The sequence below is a fragment of the Pleurodeles waltl genome, chromosome 12, assembly GCF_031143425.1.
Source record: "Pleurodeles waltl isolate 20211129_DDA chromosome 12, aPleWal1.hap1.20221129, whole genome shotgun sequence".
NCBI lineage: Eukaryota > Metazoa > Chordata > Amphibia > Caudata > Salamandridae > Pleurodeles > Pleurodeles waltl.
Genome location: NC_090451.1, coordinates 306,016,624 through 306,034,428, shown reverse-complemented (window position 1 = coordinate 306,034,428; position 17,805 = coordinate 306,016,624). Strand labels below are relative to the sequence as shown.

Genomic DNA, 17,805 nt, shown 5'->3' with positions numbered 1-17,805 from the left:
AAGTGCTTAGCTGTAATTGCTGCACTTCTTAGAAGGCTGACTGGTTCATCAAAGTCAGCACACTACAGCAGTGTCAATCACAGTAAACCTGCTTCACAAGTTAGGGTTCACAATCAACTTTCTCAAATCCCATTTACAAGCTCTTCAAGTTCAGTCCTATTGGGAAGCCATTCTCAATGCAGATTTGGGGTTAGCATATCCCAATCCAGCGCGCATTCATAGTTTTCAGTCTCTTCTCTCCCAATTTCAGGAGTACCACACATACACAGTCAGGACTATCATGCGCCTGTTAGGGATGATGGCATCCTGTATTGCCATCATTCCCCATGCCAGACTCCACATGCGTCTCCTACAGCAGTGACTTTCTCATCAGTGGTCTCAGTCACAGGGTCACCGGAAGTATCTAGTGTTGTTAGACCGCCATACTCACCATTCTCTGCAATGGTGAAACTCCACCAGCCTGTTGAAACGGTGGCCTTTTCTGGACTCTGTCCCCCAGGTCATTCTGACCACAGAAGCATCACTGTTGGGTTGAGGGACTCACCTTCAAGACCTCACAGTACAGGGCCTCTGGGATCTCAGTCACCAGTTCCTACATATCAATTACCTCGAGCTTCAGCTTGTCTCACAAGGTTGACTTAGTCCGCACTGACAACATGACAGACATGTATTATCTACAGAAGGGGGGGGGACACGGTTGTCACAGTTGTCACAGCGCTCTTAGACAGTATGGAAGTGGTCTCTCCACCACCACCACATTCACCTGGTGGCAGGGTATCTACCAGGAACAGACAACGACTATGCAGACCTGCTCAGCAGGATGCAGCAACAAGTCAACGAATGGGAACTCCATCCGCAGTCCTTCAAAAATACTTCCTAAGGTGGGAAACTCCTCAGATAGACCTTTTTTGCCACAGCAGAAAATGCAAAATGTCCAAACTTTGCCTTCAGGTATCCACACCCTCTAGCCAAGGGCAACGCTCTATAGATGAACTGGTCATGGATATTTGCTCACGCTTTTCCACCTCTCCCTCTCATTCCATTTCTGGTTCAAAAGATCAGACAGACATCTATCACCATGATCCTTGTAGCTCCCACTTTGGTGCATCAGTCATGGTTTTGCACTCTTATGGACCTCTCAGTAGTTCCCCTCAAGAGGCTTCCCAACAGGCCGGACCTCCTCACTCAAAATCAAGGACAGATCAGACATCCAGATCCTAGTCACTCAACCTTGCGATATGGCTCCTGCAGTCATAGAATTTGGTTACTTAGGATTTCCTCCGGAATGTATGGACTTTCTCAGGGAAGCTCGTAGACCCATAACCAGAGCATGTTTTTCTGCAAAATGGATGCGTTTTGTATTCTACTGCCAACCCAAAGTATTAATCCCATTAAAGCTACTGTCCTAGACACTGTTATTTGCTACAAAGCACATTTACCTTACACTTCCATTTGTTTACATCTCGCAGCTATAGCTGCATATCTTCAGAACAGACAACATACTTCCTTGTTTAGAATCCCAGTCATTAAAGCTTTCATGGAAGGCCTTAAAAGGGTTATTCAACCCAGAGTGCCTCCTGCACCATCCTGGAACCTCAAGTGTGCTTACCAGGCTCATGGACCCTCCTTTGAGCCACTGCATTCATGTCCTATTCTGTATCTTTCTTGAAAAGCTGTGTTCTTAGTTGCTATCACATCACTCAGATTTATTAGTGAGCTTCCTAACCTTGGAAGAACCATTTTCCAGATCCATAGAGACAACGTGGTCCTTTGCACAAACCCAAAGTTCCTTCCTGAAGTGGTTTCCCAATTCCATATCAACCAATCCATTGAATTACCAGTCCTTTTTCCGCAGCCTGACTCAGTTGCGGAAAGAGCTCTACATACTTTAGATGTTAAATGAGCACTTATGTTTTCCATTGACAGAGCCAAAGATTTTAGGAAAATCAAACAGCTCTTTGTAGCTTTTTGGACAGTAAAGTGTATACAAACTTGCAATGCCAAGGTAAAGAGACAGTTACCTGTTACTCCTGAGAACATTCTACTAGGAAAAAAGGAGCCACTGTGGTTTTCCTTGGAACATACCTATGGCTGACATTTGTAAGGCAGCTACATGGCTACACCACATACATTTACCAAGCATTACGATGTGGACATACTAGCATGTCAGCAAGCCAATGTAGGACAAGCTGTGCTACACACTAATTTCCAGTCAACTTCAACTCCCACGGGCTAGCCACCGCTTTTATAGCGGGACTGCTTTACAGTCTATGCAGAGCATGTGTATCTACAGCCACACATGCCATTTAATGGAAAATGTTACTTACCCAGTACACATCTGTTCGTGGCATGTACTGCTGTAGATTCACATCGCCCTCCCTCCTCTCCGGACGACTGTGGCCATTTCAGTTACTTTATACCTGTATATAGTTGTACATATGTAGTTAAATTTGCATGGGCATCTCGTTCTCTATACTTCTTCTACACTCCTTTTCTCATCCGCTTGTGGGAAAACAATCTAACAAAGGAGTTGATGCCCATGTGCAGTGTCACCCAGAAGGAGGAGTAAATCGATCCCGTGACACGAAAAATGCTTCTTAGAAGAAAAACAACTTGCAACCCTCTGCACCCAACACTAGATGGCAGGAGTATGCAGAGCATGAGAATCTACAACATTATGTGCCACAAACAGATGCTTTCTGGGTATGTAACATTTTCCTTTCTAGGTTAACACAATGAGTACAGATTCTGAACTGACACATCCAACATGTAGCATACATCCATGTAGGTGACATTCAAAATTTTTTGCAAACTCCTATTTTTCCTACACTTTAATTGATGAAGAAACGTTCAAGAAGAAATTTGCTGGCAAGAATTATCCGTTTATGTCACCTAAGACTAAACCTCAGGGATAAAACAAAGATCCAATTCACCTGGCAGGTATGCAAATAATGCACATCACATTTACAAACTGAACGTCTGACAAAAGTGTGCATTTCTAAACAAGGGTCTAATATTCTTGCTTGTAAACATCAAACTTGATCCTAATGGTAGTGAACAATTTCTTTTAGTCTCTAGATCGGTCACAGGAATGGAAGTATGTGAGGATTCCCCAAAGGGTTCAGTGAGACGCTGACTTTGTTAAAGAACTGTTTACATAAGATCAAACTTAAACCTAACTGCTCTCCTGTATTGCACAAAGTGCGACCTATCCCTTTACTAATGAAAGAACCTCTTAGCAAGAAACTTGAAAAACTAGAACTACAAGTTGTCATTGAAAACACTGATATGCTCACAGTGATGGTTCCCAAGAGTGATTGTGTGGGGACCTGAGGGATTTAAACTCAAGCATACGGGTGAACAGGCAACCCTTACAAAAAGTAATGAAATATTGAGCCTCATACATAATGCAAATTTGTTTAGTGTCCTAGATCTTTCCCTGGACTATCACCAGGTAGCCCTCCACCCAGGCTCCAAAGCCCTTACATCCTTTATAATGCCTTTTGGGGCTTACCAGTTGTAGGAAGTTGGCTCTGTATGTGCTATTTCAAAGTAAGGAATAGCATGCACAGAGTCCAAGGGTTCCCCTTAGAGGTAAAATAGTGGTAAAAAGAGATAATACTAATGCTCTATTTTGTGGTAGTGTGGTCGAGCAGTAGGCTTATCCAAGGAGTGTTAAGCATTTGTTGTACATACACATAGACAATAAATGAGGTACACACACTCAGAGACAAATCCAGCCAATAGGTTTTGTATAGAAAAATATCTTTTCTTAGTTTATTTTAAGAACCACAGGTTCAAATTTAACATGTAATATCTTGTTTGAAAGGTATTGCAGGTAAGTACATTAGGAACTTTGAATCATTTCAATTGCATGTATACTTTTCAAGTTATTGACAAATAGCTATTTTAAAAGTGGACACTGCAATTTTCACAGTTCCTGGGGGAGGTAAGTTTTTGTTAGTTTTACCAGGTAAGTAAGACACTTACAGGGTTCAGTTCTTGATCCAAGGTAGCCCACCGTTGGGGGTTCAGAGCAACCCCAAAGTCACCACACCAGCAGCTCAGGGCCGGTCAGGTGCAGAGTTCAAAGTGGTGCCCAAAACGCATAGGCTAGAATGGAGAGAAGGGGGTGCCCCGGTTCCGGTCTGCTTGCAGGTAAGTACCCGCGTCTTCGGAGGGCAGACCAGGGGGGTTTTGTAGGGCACCGGGGGGGACACAAGCCCACACAGAAATTTCACCCTCAGCAGCGCGGGGGCGGCCGGGTGCAGTGTAGAAACAAGCGTCGGGTTTTCAATGTTAGTCTATGAGAGATCAAGGGATCTCTTTAGCGCTGCAGGCAGGCAAGGGGGGGCTTCCTCGGGGAAACCTCCACTTGGGCAAGGGAGAGGGACTCCTGGGGGTCACTTCTGCAGTGAAAGTCCGGTCCTTCAGGTCCTGGGGGCTGCGGGTGCAGGGTCTTTTCCAGGCGTCGGGACTTAGGTTTCAGAGAGTCGCGGTCAGGGGAAGCCTCGGGATTCCCTCTGCAGGCGGCGCTGTGGGGGCTCAGGGGGGACAGGTTTTGGTACTCACAGTCGTAGAGTAGTCCGGGGGTCCTCCCTGAGGTGTTGGTTCTCCACCAGCCGAGTCGGGGTCGCCGGGTGCAGTGTTGCCGTCTCACGCTTCTTGCGGGGAGTTGCAGGGTTCTTTAAAGCTGCTTCTGGAAACAAAGTTGCAGTCTTTTTGGAGCAGGTCCGCTGTCCTCGGGAGTTTCTTGTCGTCGTCGAAGCAGGGCAGTCCTCAGAGGATTCAGAGGTCGCTGGTCCCTTTGGAAGGCGTCGCTGGAGCAGAATTCTTTGGAAGGCAGGAGACAGGCCGGTGAGTTTCTGGAGCCAAGGCAGTTGTTGTCTTCTGGTCTTCCTCTGCAGGGGTTTTCAGCTAGGCAGTCCTTCTTCTTGTTGTTGCAGGAATCTAATTTTCTAGGGTTCAGGGTAGCCCTTAAATACTAAATTTAAGGGCGTGCTTAGGTCTGGGGGTTTAGTAGCCAATGGCTACTAGCCCTGAGGGTGGGTACACCCTCTTTGTGCCTCCTCCCAAGGGGAGGGGGTCACAATCCTAACCCTATTGGGGGAATCCTCCATCTGCAAGATGGAGGATTTCTAAAAGTTAGAGTCACTTCAGCTCAGGACACCTTAGGGGCTGTCCTGACTGGCCAGTGACTCCTCCTTGTTGCTTTCTTTGTTCCCTCCAGCCTTGCCGCCAAAAGTGGGGGCCGTGGCCGGAGGGGGCGGGCAACTCCACTAAGCTGGAGTGCCCTGCTGGGCTGTGACAAAGGGGTGAGCCTTTGAGGCTCACCGCCAGGTGTTACAGCTCCTGCCTGGGGGAGGTGTTAGCATCTCCACCCAGTGCAGGCTTTGTTACTGGCCTCAGAGTGACAAAGGCACTCTCCCCATGGGGCCAGCAACATGTCTCTAGTGTGGCAGGCTGCTGGAACTAGTCAGCCTACACAGACAGTCGGTTAAGTTTCAGGGGGCACCTCTAAGGTGCCCTCTGGGGTGTATTTTGCAATAAAATGTACACTGGCATCAGTGTGCATTTATTGTGCTGAGAAGTTTGATACCAAACTTCCCAGTTTTCAGTGTAGCCATTATGGTGCTGTGGAGTTCGTGTTTGACAGACTCTCAGACCATATACTCTTATGGCTACCCTGCACTTACAATGTCTAAGGTTTTGTTTAGACACTGTAGGGGTACCATGCTCATGCACTGGTACCCTCACCTATGGTATAGTGCACCCTGCCTTAGGGCTGTAAGGCCTGCTAGAGGGGTGACTGACCTATACTTGCATAGGCAGTGAGAGGCTGGCATGGCACCCTGAGGGGAGTGCCATGTCGACTTACTCGTTTTGTTCTCACTAGCACACACAAGCTGGCAAGCAGTGTGTCTGTGCTGAGTGAGAGGTCTCCAGGGTGGCATAAGACATGCTGCAGCCCTTAGAGACCTTCCTTGGCATCAGGGCCCTTGGTACTAGAAGTACCAGTTACAAGGGACTTATCTGGATGCCAGGGTCTGCCAATTGTGGATACAAAAGTACAGGTTAGGGAAAGAACACTGGTGCTGGGGCCTGGTTAGCAGGCCTCAGCACACTTTCAATTGTAAACATAGCATCAGCAAAGGCAAAAAGTCAGGGGGCAACCATGCCAAGGAGGCATTTCCTTACACCAGTTCTGTCTGATCCCATTTGGGTTGGTGTCAGGGGCCGATGTTTTCCAGCGTGTGAGGCTACATTTATTACATAAAATAAAAAATGTCCTATATTTCCAAGATGACATTTTAATCTATAGAACTCACAATAAAACTAGAGAATGAAAAATAGGGGTCAAACCAATTGAATACCTACGACATACCATTTCAGAAGATGGGGTTAAACCCAGCTTCAATTTACTAGATTTCAGTCATGCCCCCTCCCCACAAGCAAAGATCAACTGAAATCATTCCAAGGTCTGACAGAATATGTGTCCAAGTTCATTACAAATTTTGCAGACCTGGTACACCCTTTAAGAGTCTTACTTAAAACAGGAATTTCTTTTGAGTGGACTGATGAATGTCAAAAACTTTTACCAAAGTCACAGGAAATTGTTATTGCCCCTAGTATTGAACATTCTGATGTCAAACAGAAGACCTTATTAACTACTGACGGAAGCAATATAGGCATAGGTGCAACTTTATCCAGTTGGTTGAAGGGAAAAGAGAGAGTTGTAGCATTTGCTACAAGAACTTAAGATGCAGAACTAAATTACTTTACAGTAGAAAAGGAAGCTTTGTCATGCTTCTGGACTATCAATCATTTCACATTTTATCTATGGGGTTTACCATCTACACTGAGGACAGATCATGAGCCATTAATACATATGTTCACCACCAAAGGCATATCTCTACGTGGGTGCTAGACCTACAGTGTTACAATTTTAAATTATAATATGTACCTGGGGCAAGGAACTTTGTTGCTGACTGCATGTTGTGTATGCCTGTAAATGTATCTGTGCAAGACATGAGTCTGCCTGAAGAAACCGTTCTTGCTGTTGACTTTCCAGTAATCATTAAGGACGAATGGAATCAATGTGCAGACAAAGGCAAAACATTAACACTAACATTGATCAAGCATAAGATATTAAATGGATGGCATGATATATGAAAAAAATGCTTGTAGATATCTAACCATTCTATAATGCAACGGATTAATTGCCTTCATAGGTAATTTAGTTTTCAAATCAAATAAATCAGATAAAATTGGACCACCTGAAGGTATGCATCAGATAAAATTGGACCACTTGAAGGTATGCATGAGCTTATTGTAAACATTGTTGATGAAGGACATTTAGATAGACGCATTACAGAAAGCCAAATAAGAGCAGAATACTGGTTCACAAATATGGATTCTTTAGTTAAGAGCAAAGTGGTAGATGGTGTTGCATGCCGTTCTAGGGCTAATGCTAAGATCACCCATAAAATACCTCTTTCTCCAGTGCAAGTCCTATTGAAACCTTGGGATAAACTAGGTCTTGAGATAATAGAAGGCATAAATTCATCTAGATTTATAAATAAATGTTTCTGATGGTAGACTATCATTCTTATTGGGTTACCTCAAAATCTGAGTAATAGTAATACCTCTTCTCTTTTGGAGTTTCTGTCAAAAATGTCTCTAAAGAAACAGATAACGATATGCAAGTTGTCTCAGATAGGATGGTCCCATTTTTAAAGAGAATATTGTACATCACATCAAAACTGCTCTTTATTGCCCTAACATTAATGGTCTAGTGGAAAGAGTTAACTAAATGATAAAGGAAGCTGTCCAGTTGGCACATATGCTTGGTGTTTCAGTAAACAAAGCTCTACAAGATATGTTATGGTCTTAACTCATCATGCCTAATGTGGTTTCTGGAATTTCCCATATAATCCAATGTGGGTTGACAGAGAAGAAGGTATAGATTCAGTAAAAATACACCAAAACAAATGAACAAATAAGAAAAAAATGTATGGTATGATGACAAATTGGGAGCTAAGCAAAATGATTGGCAGGTGGGTCAGTTCATAGCCATAAGAAAGCCTACAAATCCACATACCAAAATTAATTCCTTCTCTGTACCAGCATGAATTAAATGTGTAAAACGTGATGTGGTAATCTTGGAGGGTGGGTGCACTTAGAGTATGGACAGAATAGCTAAGTGCGTGAAGCTGTATTCCAAAAATTGCCGACAAAAAACACTTCAGAGATGAATCACCATCAGCCACCCCCTACAGGTTCCCAGGATAACACTGTTCACCTTCTTGGCAAAAAAACCCATAAAATATACTAATTATATATCTATATTTGCCTCTCCTTTTTGTCTCTGTTCTTTTGGGTAAGGAGATGTGTGGTAAATGTATCCTAAAATAGTACATGCCCCTCCTATTCCCCCTCCCAATTCTTCCTTAGTATGCTCTATGCCTAGCAACCGTTTAGAATGTTGACTTGAAGTCAATTTAACATATTAGTGAGAGGTAACTTGGAGAAGGCATGTAAACGTATTGAGCAGAGTATGATTTTGCTTATTATCTTTGCAGCCAGCATAGATACCAGTCCAGTCATGAGATCCAGCAGTACTTTACCTGTTCCGCAGCCCAACAGTGCACCTCCAACTCCAACTCATCTCAACAGCTCTAACAGTGACGTGGAGGAGGAAGAGAGGGGCGACCTTATTCAGTTTTACAACAAAATCTACACTGAGGGCATTGGTGCATTTGCGTCACGATACTCGCAGACAAATACAGTAAGCTTGCAGTATCTTCGTTTTTGTACATAAATTGTGGAAGCATCTGAACAGAATCTGGATTTGCAGTTTTATAAATTAGCTTAACTGGAAACGTTACCTTTTGCAAAGATATTTGGCCTTTAATGCAACAGTAACAAACCCATTTGCCTAATTCAATGGAGTTACTTTCATCCAAAACCATCCAGCCCAAATTTAAAAGAAGTGCCTTGTTCAATTAATTAAATGTGATTGAAATGAATTTCAACAAGTTAGCTGCCTATTGTGTTAAGCATTTCTGGAACCCACTTTCTGACTTCACGAACCTAAAAACTTAATGTATGCCGTTTCCTATTACAAAGTGGACTCATGACCAGTTTGCTTTTAATGTTTGATCACCAATTTGACAAGCAGGCTTAGTTTTGATTTATTTAAGCCAAATAGGTTCAGATGTTTTTGTAATTTTGCAAGATGCCAAAGTAGTAAGTGGGGTACTTCCCTGCATGTACTTGTAATGAAAACTAGTTCAAATGTGTCCACTAGGGTTCAAGATGCAAGATAGTTTATTATGCAAGGTTAACAGCACCAATGATCTCTGTTGTTGCCTTAATTATTGTTCAGGCTTAAACAGGTAAACCACTATGCAGTTATAGACCCCACTAGTGCCACTAAAGAGACAGAAATTCAGACATAAATATAGATCTTTTGTCACTTAAATGTTTTCATTTCTTTTGCTGAAGACGTAGTTGAGGCAGTGGAATTTGTAGTCACTTTTCACTTTTGGTTAACTTTTTACCAACAACACTTTACAAATGTTGCATGTTGACTAATTTTCTATTTCTTCAAGACCTCTCGCTTTTGTACTATTTTAAATGTTGTTTCCTCAAATTCATTTACCACACCCTCTCAGTTGTGTAATTCTTCATTACATGTACGTTTTTTGTATGTCATTTGTCTCTTTTTCCAGTAATTCATATTTGCAGCAGAATTTGGTTGTATTATGTGTTTGCAACTACAGCATCTGAGGCATTTTTCAGATTATGCAAATTTAAGACCAGATTCACCAATAATCACTGGAGTCTATGCAATAGGTTGTTTCCTCATTGAAGAAGTACATGTGTCCCTTTCATACATGCAGATCCTGAGTCACAAATGGGACCTATGTAAAGGGTCGGGGGATGGCACTTCCCTTTAATATCCTCAAACACTAATCCAGATAACTGTCAAAAGTTTAATTTCTTCTTCTTTTTTGGGCTAGTGCCTAGGCACTACACGAGTATGGCTATATTTCTGCTAGATACCTCTGACTGCAGATTCCTCACCTTTAGAATACTCCACAAGGGCCAGATTGAATCTGGAAGTTTTCATAGCAGTGTGCATGTGTGCTACTAGGTAGCCACATAAAAGTGTCACTTCTGCATGTCGATGCCAGTTTTATTTTTCCTGTGCCTTTGAACGGGATCTAGAGCTCTGGGCCCTTTTTTCGTCGGTTGATGCTTTTCCCCAAATTGAATTTCAGTGTGCAAGGGAACTGTGTCCCCACCGAAGACTACAGGGTTCAAACCATGCTGTGACTATCGGAGACACATGTCTTTATGGACCCATACGAGATGTGCCTTTGGTGTTTGAACTCAAGCCTCGACTCAGTTGTGCGAAAAATGTGCCCTCATACAATCTAAGGCAATCCGGGACAGTGAAGCGACCATTGAAAGACGTCACAGACTTCTTGTAAGTCCCACTCAAGTTAAGGATGCGGACCTGGTACTGCTCTCAAGGCCACTCCAATGACAGGTCTTCTTCGTGGTCGAAGTTGTCCAGTCAGCTAAAGTCCAAGTCAAAGAAGAAGCCTAAGAAGTTGAAGTGGGTCTCTATCCAATCCCATCACTGTAAAAATAGAAGTCGCAAGGGAGTCAAAGTGCCATTTGATCTTGCTCCCAATCCCTGATTGAGGAAGCGATTCTGCAACTCACCCCTGTGAGCCCCAAATTCTATGGGCCATTCACTATGCTGTAGTAGGTAGAGGTCATAAAGGAGACAATGCTGCATATTTTGCCTCTCTTCTGGCTCCCTCAGGCACACCTTCAGGCCCCAAGGCTCTGTAGGGACCTCCAGTTTGATTACCTCAAGTGGTTCTGTCCTCGGTGCAATCTGTACTCCTGTAACCGCCTCAGGTTCCGCACCAACTCTGGTGCTGACTTCCAGTCAGGCTTCAAGACCTGCACCAGTCTGCCTTTTTGTTGATGCCAGTACTAACTTATCTGGCACCGGAGGGGTGATCTTGTGTCGACTGTGATATCGACCCCAAGCCCAAACCTGTCTCGACCCTGACCACTGTCATGCTATGACTCCACTCCACTGACTTGTCTGGCCCAGACAACACACTCCAACAGATCCATCCTTAGAGGCACTATCATCTTTTTTGGTTCTGTTTCTAATCAAAGTTTGCCACCAACAGGACATGGATATGGGATGATTTACCCTTATAAAATGAGGGTAAACGTTTCTACATGGACTTAAAAAAGGCCAGTGGGTATCATACATCTGCTGATACAGGGTTGATTTTGCCCTTTAGACCATCAGTGGAAGAGAATGCTTCCTTTCCTGTTGTAATTAGAAGAACAGTTGAGGTCCTGGACCTACAGCTGTTTTCTGTTGAACTCAAGACATTTGTGTGGGAAGCTGGCTATCTATGCAGTGTACAGAATGCAGGGGTGCACTTTTCTGATAGTATAGGCACCACTTATTGGTTTATAGGGGTAAAAGTGATAACACCAAAGCTCTCTTTTGTTGTAGTGTGGTCGGGCAGTTAGGCTTATCAGAGGGTAGTTCTAAGCATTTGTTGGACACACAGAGTCAATAAATGAGACACACTCAAGAAGGAACTCTAGGCCAATGTTTAGAAAAATAGTTACTTTGTTTATATGTTTCAACGCCAGAAAAAGACAAGTACTGTTGCAGTTCTATCTATTTAGTAAGTAAGTAACACTTTTACTCAAATGCGCTTTTACGCAGTAAAGACTTAGAAGTACTTTTACTGGATAGAGGTCCTTGCAAATAGTTCTCCGGGGGTCCCCTGTGGACTGTAGTGTGCTAGGGGTGCAAGGTCACAAGCAAGACCAGCAGTACAGTTTGACCTGCCCCGGGGTGTCCTGGTGCAATGTTGGTAGTCGAGTCGGGTATCTTGCGCACTGCACAGTTGGCAACGGTGGGAAGGGGGGGGCCTCCTAGAAGAAACTACAAGAGGGGACTTGGGGACAAGTCAGAGAGTGCCCAGTGGAGGAGATTGGGTCGGTGAGGGTGCTGGGAGTAAGGGAACACTGTCTGATGTTGTGGAGCTCAGGTGCAGAGGGTGTTTGTTGTCGGTGCTCCTGCGTCACCAAGTGTTCTTTGTGGGACCTGCAAGAAGAGGGACAAAACAGGGCAGCTGGACTATTTTGGGCAATGTCTTCTGCGATGCTGATGTCCCTCGATGGCTGGCCTTTGTATGAGACATTGGAATCCGGATTGGAGTTCAGCAAGCCTTGGCTACTGCAAGGGGGTCTGGTACTCCAGGTACTGGTGCAGGACGGCTCTGGTTGGTCCTGATGTCTTCTCATTTGTTGGGGATATGGAACTAGCCTCTTGGAGCATGGTGACCTCCTCCTTGTTGGCTGCTGTGTAGGAAGACCCAGTGGTCAGCAGGATGGTGAACCAGACGTTGCGGTTGGTGCCTGCAGGAAGCAGGGAAGTGGCTCCTCCACTCCAAATGAGATGCTGATGGGTTGGCAAAGTGCTGGACAACCTCTGAGTCTTTTGGAGTCCCCACAGCTGCAGGACAAGATGGGATGTCGCAATTGCCGGGACAGAAGCAGTTAGGTAGGCAGGGTTTCGAGCCAAAAATCCACAGTTCTCACTCCTTTGGCTCTTCTTCATCCTCTTCTTCTTGGGTCTGACAAATCAGTTCCTTTGGTGTCAGAGGGCCACCGTTATACTCAATTTAGGGGTGTGTAATGGGGAGTGTAGAGTAGTAGCCAATTTGCTACTTACTCTTGGGGTCACTACATCCCCATATGACTGCTTCTTGTGGGAGGTGGGCAAAACCCTGTCCCAGAATTCCTAGTTCCACCAAAATCAAGATGGTGGAACCTTCCTCAAGTGTCCACTTCAGATAGTCCACCATAGGGGTGTGACTAACCTAAAGGTGGAACATGCCTATTGCCTAACTCATTTTCCTGCCTGTCTTGGTGCCAAGTGGCCCTCAGGGCAGGAGGTGGCAACTTCCAGGTCTGGGGAAGCCAGGGTTGCATACCAAATGTGGCAGGGCCTTTGAAGTCTCTGGCTTTGGTATGTAGATTCATTAGCCATCCAGCTGGAGTAGGTGATAACACCTTCCTCCGAAGCAGGCATTGTTTCTGGCCTCTGAGAGTGCAGGCTCTCTCCTCCAGGGGGTTAGAAGAATTTCTCTGGTGGCAGGCTGGTCGATAGCAGTCAGCCAGTACACTAAAGGACTAGTAGGTTTCAGGGGACACCTGTAAGGTGCCATCTGGGTGCACATCATAATAAATCTAAGGCTGGCATCAGCCTGTATTTATTAAGACAAATGTTTGATACCAAACACCATAGATTTCAGTGAAGCCATTATGTAGCTAGGGAACTAATAATAATAAGTGTCCAGTACATACCTTAAGATGGCTTCCCTGTTCACCTGCAATGTCCAGTAATTAACTAGACATCACAGTGGCATATCTGCTCATGCAGATAGGTCCTCATATCAAATATAATACACCCTGCCTTAGTGCTCCAATGCCTTTTGTAGGGGTGACTTACCTATATTTAGATGCAGTGAGCAGGACATGGCACACAATGGGTGTGCAATATTGTGTCTTTGCCTGACATGCACCAGGACATGCAGTCTGCAATGGCAGCTGTGTGCAACTTTTGTTTTCGAGGGGGGTTCCCTGACAGTGGCACAAGAGATGCTGCAGCCCTTTGGGACCCTCTCCAATGCCAGGCCCTAGGTACTAAGGGTACCATTTACTAGGGACTTAGAGGTACAGGAGTGTGTGCCAATTGTACCCATTTTACCTTGTTTTAGGGAAAGAGTCCTGGCACTGGGTGTAGGGAGCTGGGTTATGGTTTTAGAATCCCCTCCCCCCCACACACACACACATACTTTTGGCCTGGTTTTTAGATGCAACTTCGACTGACGTGCACTGGCTTCCTTCTATCCAGGTCTCCAGTTCCAGTGTTCTTTCCCTAAAACAAGACACCTGGTCACTTATCCCCAACTGACTAGGCCGTTCTCCCCCCTGTAAGTCCCTAGTAATTGGTACCCTGGTACTTAGGGAATGGGTACTGAAGAGGGCCCCTCAGAGCTGCAGCACAACTTGTGCCACTCTAAGGGACGCAGCACCAACCTTATGCAGACTGCCGTTGTGGGCTGTGTGACAAGGTGCTCCCAAAATTGAGAAAACAACACGGCACACACTTGTGTGCCATGTCCCATAAAACACTGCTTGTAATATCTGTAAGTCACCCCTACAACAGGCCTTCAGCCCTAAGTCAGGGTGCATTAAATTACAAGTGAGGGCATATATGCATGAACAAATATGCCCCTACTGTGTCCTTGTCGATTCTTAGACATAGTGAGTGTACATGGAAGCCGTTTTAAATACATGTACTGGACACTGGTCACTACGAGTTCCCCAGCTAAATGATGGCTTCTCCGAACCTAGGGATGTTTGGTATCAAACATCTCGTAATAATAAACCCTCACTGATTCCAGTGATAGATTTATTAATATACATGCACCCAGAGGGTACCTTAGAGGGTGTCCCCTGAAAAACCTACCAACTGCTGTTGAGCTCACTGACCGGTTCTGGCCAGCCTGCCACCAACATACGAGAATCTGACTTCCCAGGGGCAGCGCCTCTGCTCTTGAGAGGTCAGAAACAAAAACCTGTCCAGGCTGGAGTGCTACCCACCCCTCCCCACAGGATGACTTTCATTCCAAGGCAGGAGCTTCAAAGAAGGGCACCGCCTTTGGTATGCAGATCTGGCCTTCCCCAGAGGAAGATGCCAACCCCCTGCCCCAGGGCCCATCTGGCACCTGGACAGGCGGGACAATTAGCATGCAGGAGGCATGTCACACTTCCAGACTGGGAACACTCCTAGGCTGGCCAGCCTGAAGTGGACACAACTTAGGAAATTCCGCCATCTTGCGTGTGGTGGAAATTAGGACCTCTGGACAGGGTAATACCCACTCCCCACAGAAAGTGGTCATCTACGGGGTGTAGTGACCCCAAGGATGGGCAGCCCCACGCTACTACTCTTCACTCCCCTTAACGCCCCCTAAATTGAGTATTTAGGAATCCCCCCGATATCAGGTTGGCAATTTTTTTATTGACACAAAAGGAGAAGTGGACGAGACACCTGCTAAACCAGAGAACCAAGGAGCACGACTGACTTGGCTCCAACCCTGCCGGCCTGCCTGCTGCACCCGACCCTCGAAGAACAACAGACCTGTCCTGCCGCTGCAGGCTCCAAGAAACTGGGAGAGTTGCCTGTGCTCTGCAAATTGCCAAGAAGAGCTTCCTTGGAGTAGAGGAGCTTCTCCCCTGTATCCGCAGGCCCCACCAAGAAAGAACTGTGAGGACCAGGACTGCCAAAAACCCGATGCTGGACATTACCACTGCACCCAAGCCACCTGACCTGTGTCGAGGTGGACCAATAGTGTCAGCATGGTCCCCTGGTCCTCCAAAAGAGTGGCCCACCATGTGCAAGCCCACTGTGGACTTCATCATGGCATCAGTAGGCTGTTTCTGCAGACCGGCAACCACTAGTGACCATGTGGCAAAACCCGACACCTTAGGTCACCTCTGAAACCACCCACCCCGGAACCAGAAGAGGAGAACCAAGGGTACCCCCACATCTCCCCATCTTTTGAGACCTGAGCCTACGTGTTGGCTGAGTCGTACTGGACCCCCAGTCTACACCTGCAGAGTGGTTCTGCGGGTCTCCCTGCAACCATGATGAACTCCAGTGCTGGACCTGACAGCAGAAGACACCCTTGTACTTGCACCCTACAGCCCCAGGAGCAGTAGACTGACGGTGTCCACATTTGCCCGAGGACCTCAAGGGTCAAGCCCCGCTGTGGGTTCCCCTGGACTGTCCTACCAGTCCATCCCTACAGCAAATTTGTAACCGGGCCGATCTCCATAGACTTGAATAGGACACCTGACACCATAACACACCTCTGCACCCGCGATGCACCAGAGCTTCCCGAGGTGACCTGTGGGTGTGGCCTTGGACCCTGCCCCAAACCCTCTTACGTCCTGGAGATTGGTCCCATAAGTTGTTGTAGGGAAGTGCCCCTTTTGGCATGGTTACCCCCCACACTTTTTGGCTGGTATTTGTGCTAACTTGACTGTGTGTGTTCTGGGATCCTGCTAACCAGGCCCCAGCACCAGTGTTCTTTTCCTAAACTGCACCATTGTTTCCACAATTAACAGATAGCTAAGACCCTTGTAAATGGTACCAGTGGTATCAAAGGCTCTGTGGCTAGGGAGGGTTCCTAAGGGCTGCAGCATGTATTGTGCTACCCAAAGGGACCCCTCACCAAACAGATGCACACTGCCATTGCAGATTGTTTGTGTTGATGGGGAGGAAAAGGTAAAGTTAACATGGCATCCCTCCCAGGGTGCCATGCCCACAAAACATTGCCTGTGGAATAGGTAAGTCACCCCTCTAGCAGGCCTTACAGCCCTGAGGCAAGGTGTGCACTATACCACAGGTGAGGGCATAACTGCATGTGCATTATGTCCCTACAGTGTCTAAGTCCATTCTTAGACATTGTAAGTGCATTGTGGCTATATTAATTACATGGGCTGGGAGTTTGTCATTATGAACTCCACAGCTCCATAATGGTTTCACTGAATACTGGGAAGTTTGGTATCACATATCTCAGCACAATAAACCCACACTGATTCCAGTGTTGGATTTAATTAAAAATGCACCCAGAGGGCATCTTAGAGATCCCCCTATAATTTACCTAACCGTTTAATGCAGGTCAGACATACCAGTTTCTGACGCCATGGTGTGAGACCCCTTGTGCTCCGTGGGGTCAGGAGCCAAGCCTCTTCTGGGTGTAGTTGCTTCACACCTCTCCCCTGCAGGAAATGTAACACTTGGCATTGAGTCTCAAAGGCTCAGTCCTCCTGTTACAGTGCACCAGGAGGGCAATCCTGCTAGTGGAGATGCCTGGTCCCCAGACCAAACCCTACTTTTGGCGGCAGGTCCGGCAGGAAAATTAGGTAAAATAAAGAGGAGTGACTACTGCAGCTAGAACCACCCCTAAGGTGTCCAGAACTGAAGCTGACCCCCTCCTTGCAAAATCTTACATCTTGATTTGAAGGAGAGGGACCAATAGGGAGTGGGCACAGGAAGGGTGTAGCCACCCTCGGGGACAGTAGCCATTGGCTACTGCCCTCTGACCCCTGTAACGCCCATAAATCTAGTATCTACGGGCACCCCTAAACCTCACTCAAAAGATTCCTGGCAACCTCAAGAAGGAAGAAAGAAGGAGGACTGCAGAGCCGGCCCCAGCTGTGAAGACTCTAGATGACAAACTGACTTGGCCCCAGCCCTACCGGCCTGTCTGCAGCTTCAAGACTAATGCTACAAAAAGACGATGCATCCTGCATGAAGAGCAACCTCTAGAAACCCTCAGAGGACTGCCTACCTGGCAGAGGACCAAGAACTCCAGAGGGCTGCGTCCCTGTCCAGAAGAAACCCTCCAAAAAGACTCAATAAGCCCCCTGGATCTGCGAGCCCTGCCCAATCTCCACCCAACGCCCACAGCCTAAGTCCAGGTGGCCCACCAGTCCAGAGAAGGTCCCCAGGCGATTCTGATCTTGAGTCCACCCTCTGTTGACCCCTCCTGGCCAACACAACGCCTGCAGCCGTATACGGAGGACCCCCCTGACTGTGACCGGAGCCGACAAGATTCCTGACTCCCAAAGGTTCCCCTGCATCCGCAGCCCCTGGCCTTGGGGATCGGC

At 46.3% G+C, this 17,805-nt stretch overlaps 1 protein-coding gene across 1 annotated transcript in view; it reads left to right on the top strand.

Moving 5' to 3' along the window:
* RBL2 (RB transcriptional corepressor like 2) overlaps window positions 1-17,805 on the top strand; it is a 533,156-nt gene that overhangs the window by 416,262 nt on the left and 99,089 nt on the right. The window contains exon 20 of the mRNA XM_069216335.1: window positions 8,583-8,788. Coding sequence (XP_069072436.1) covers window positions 8,583-8,788 — 206 coding nt within the window. The remainder of the gene's footprint in view (window positions 1-8,582; window positions 8,789-17,805) is intronic.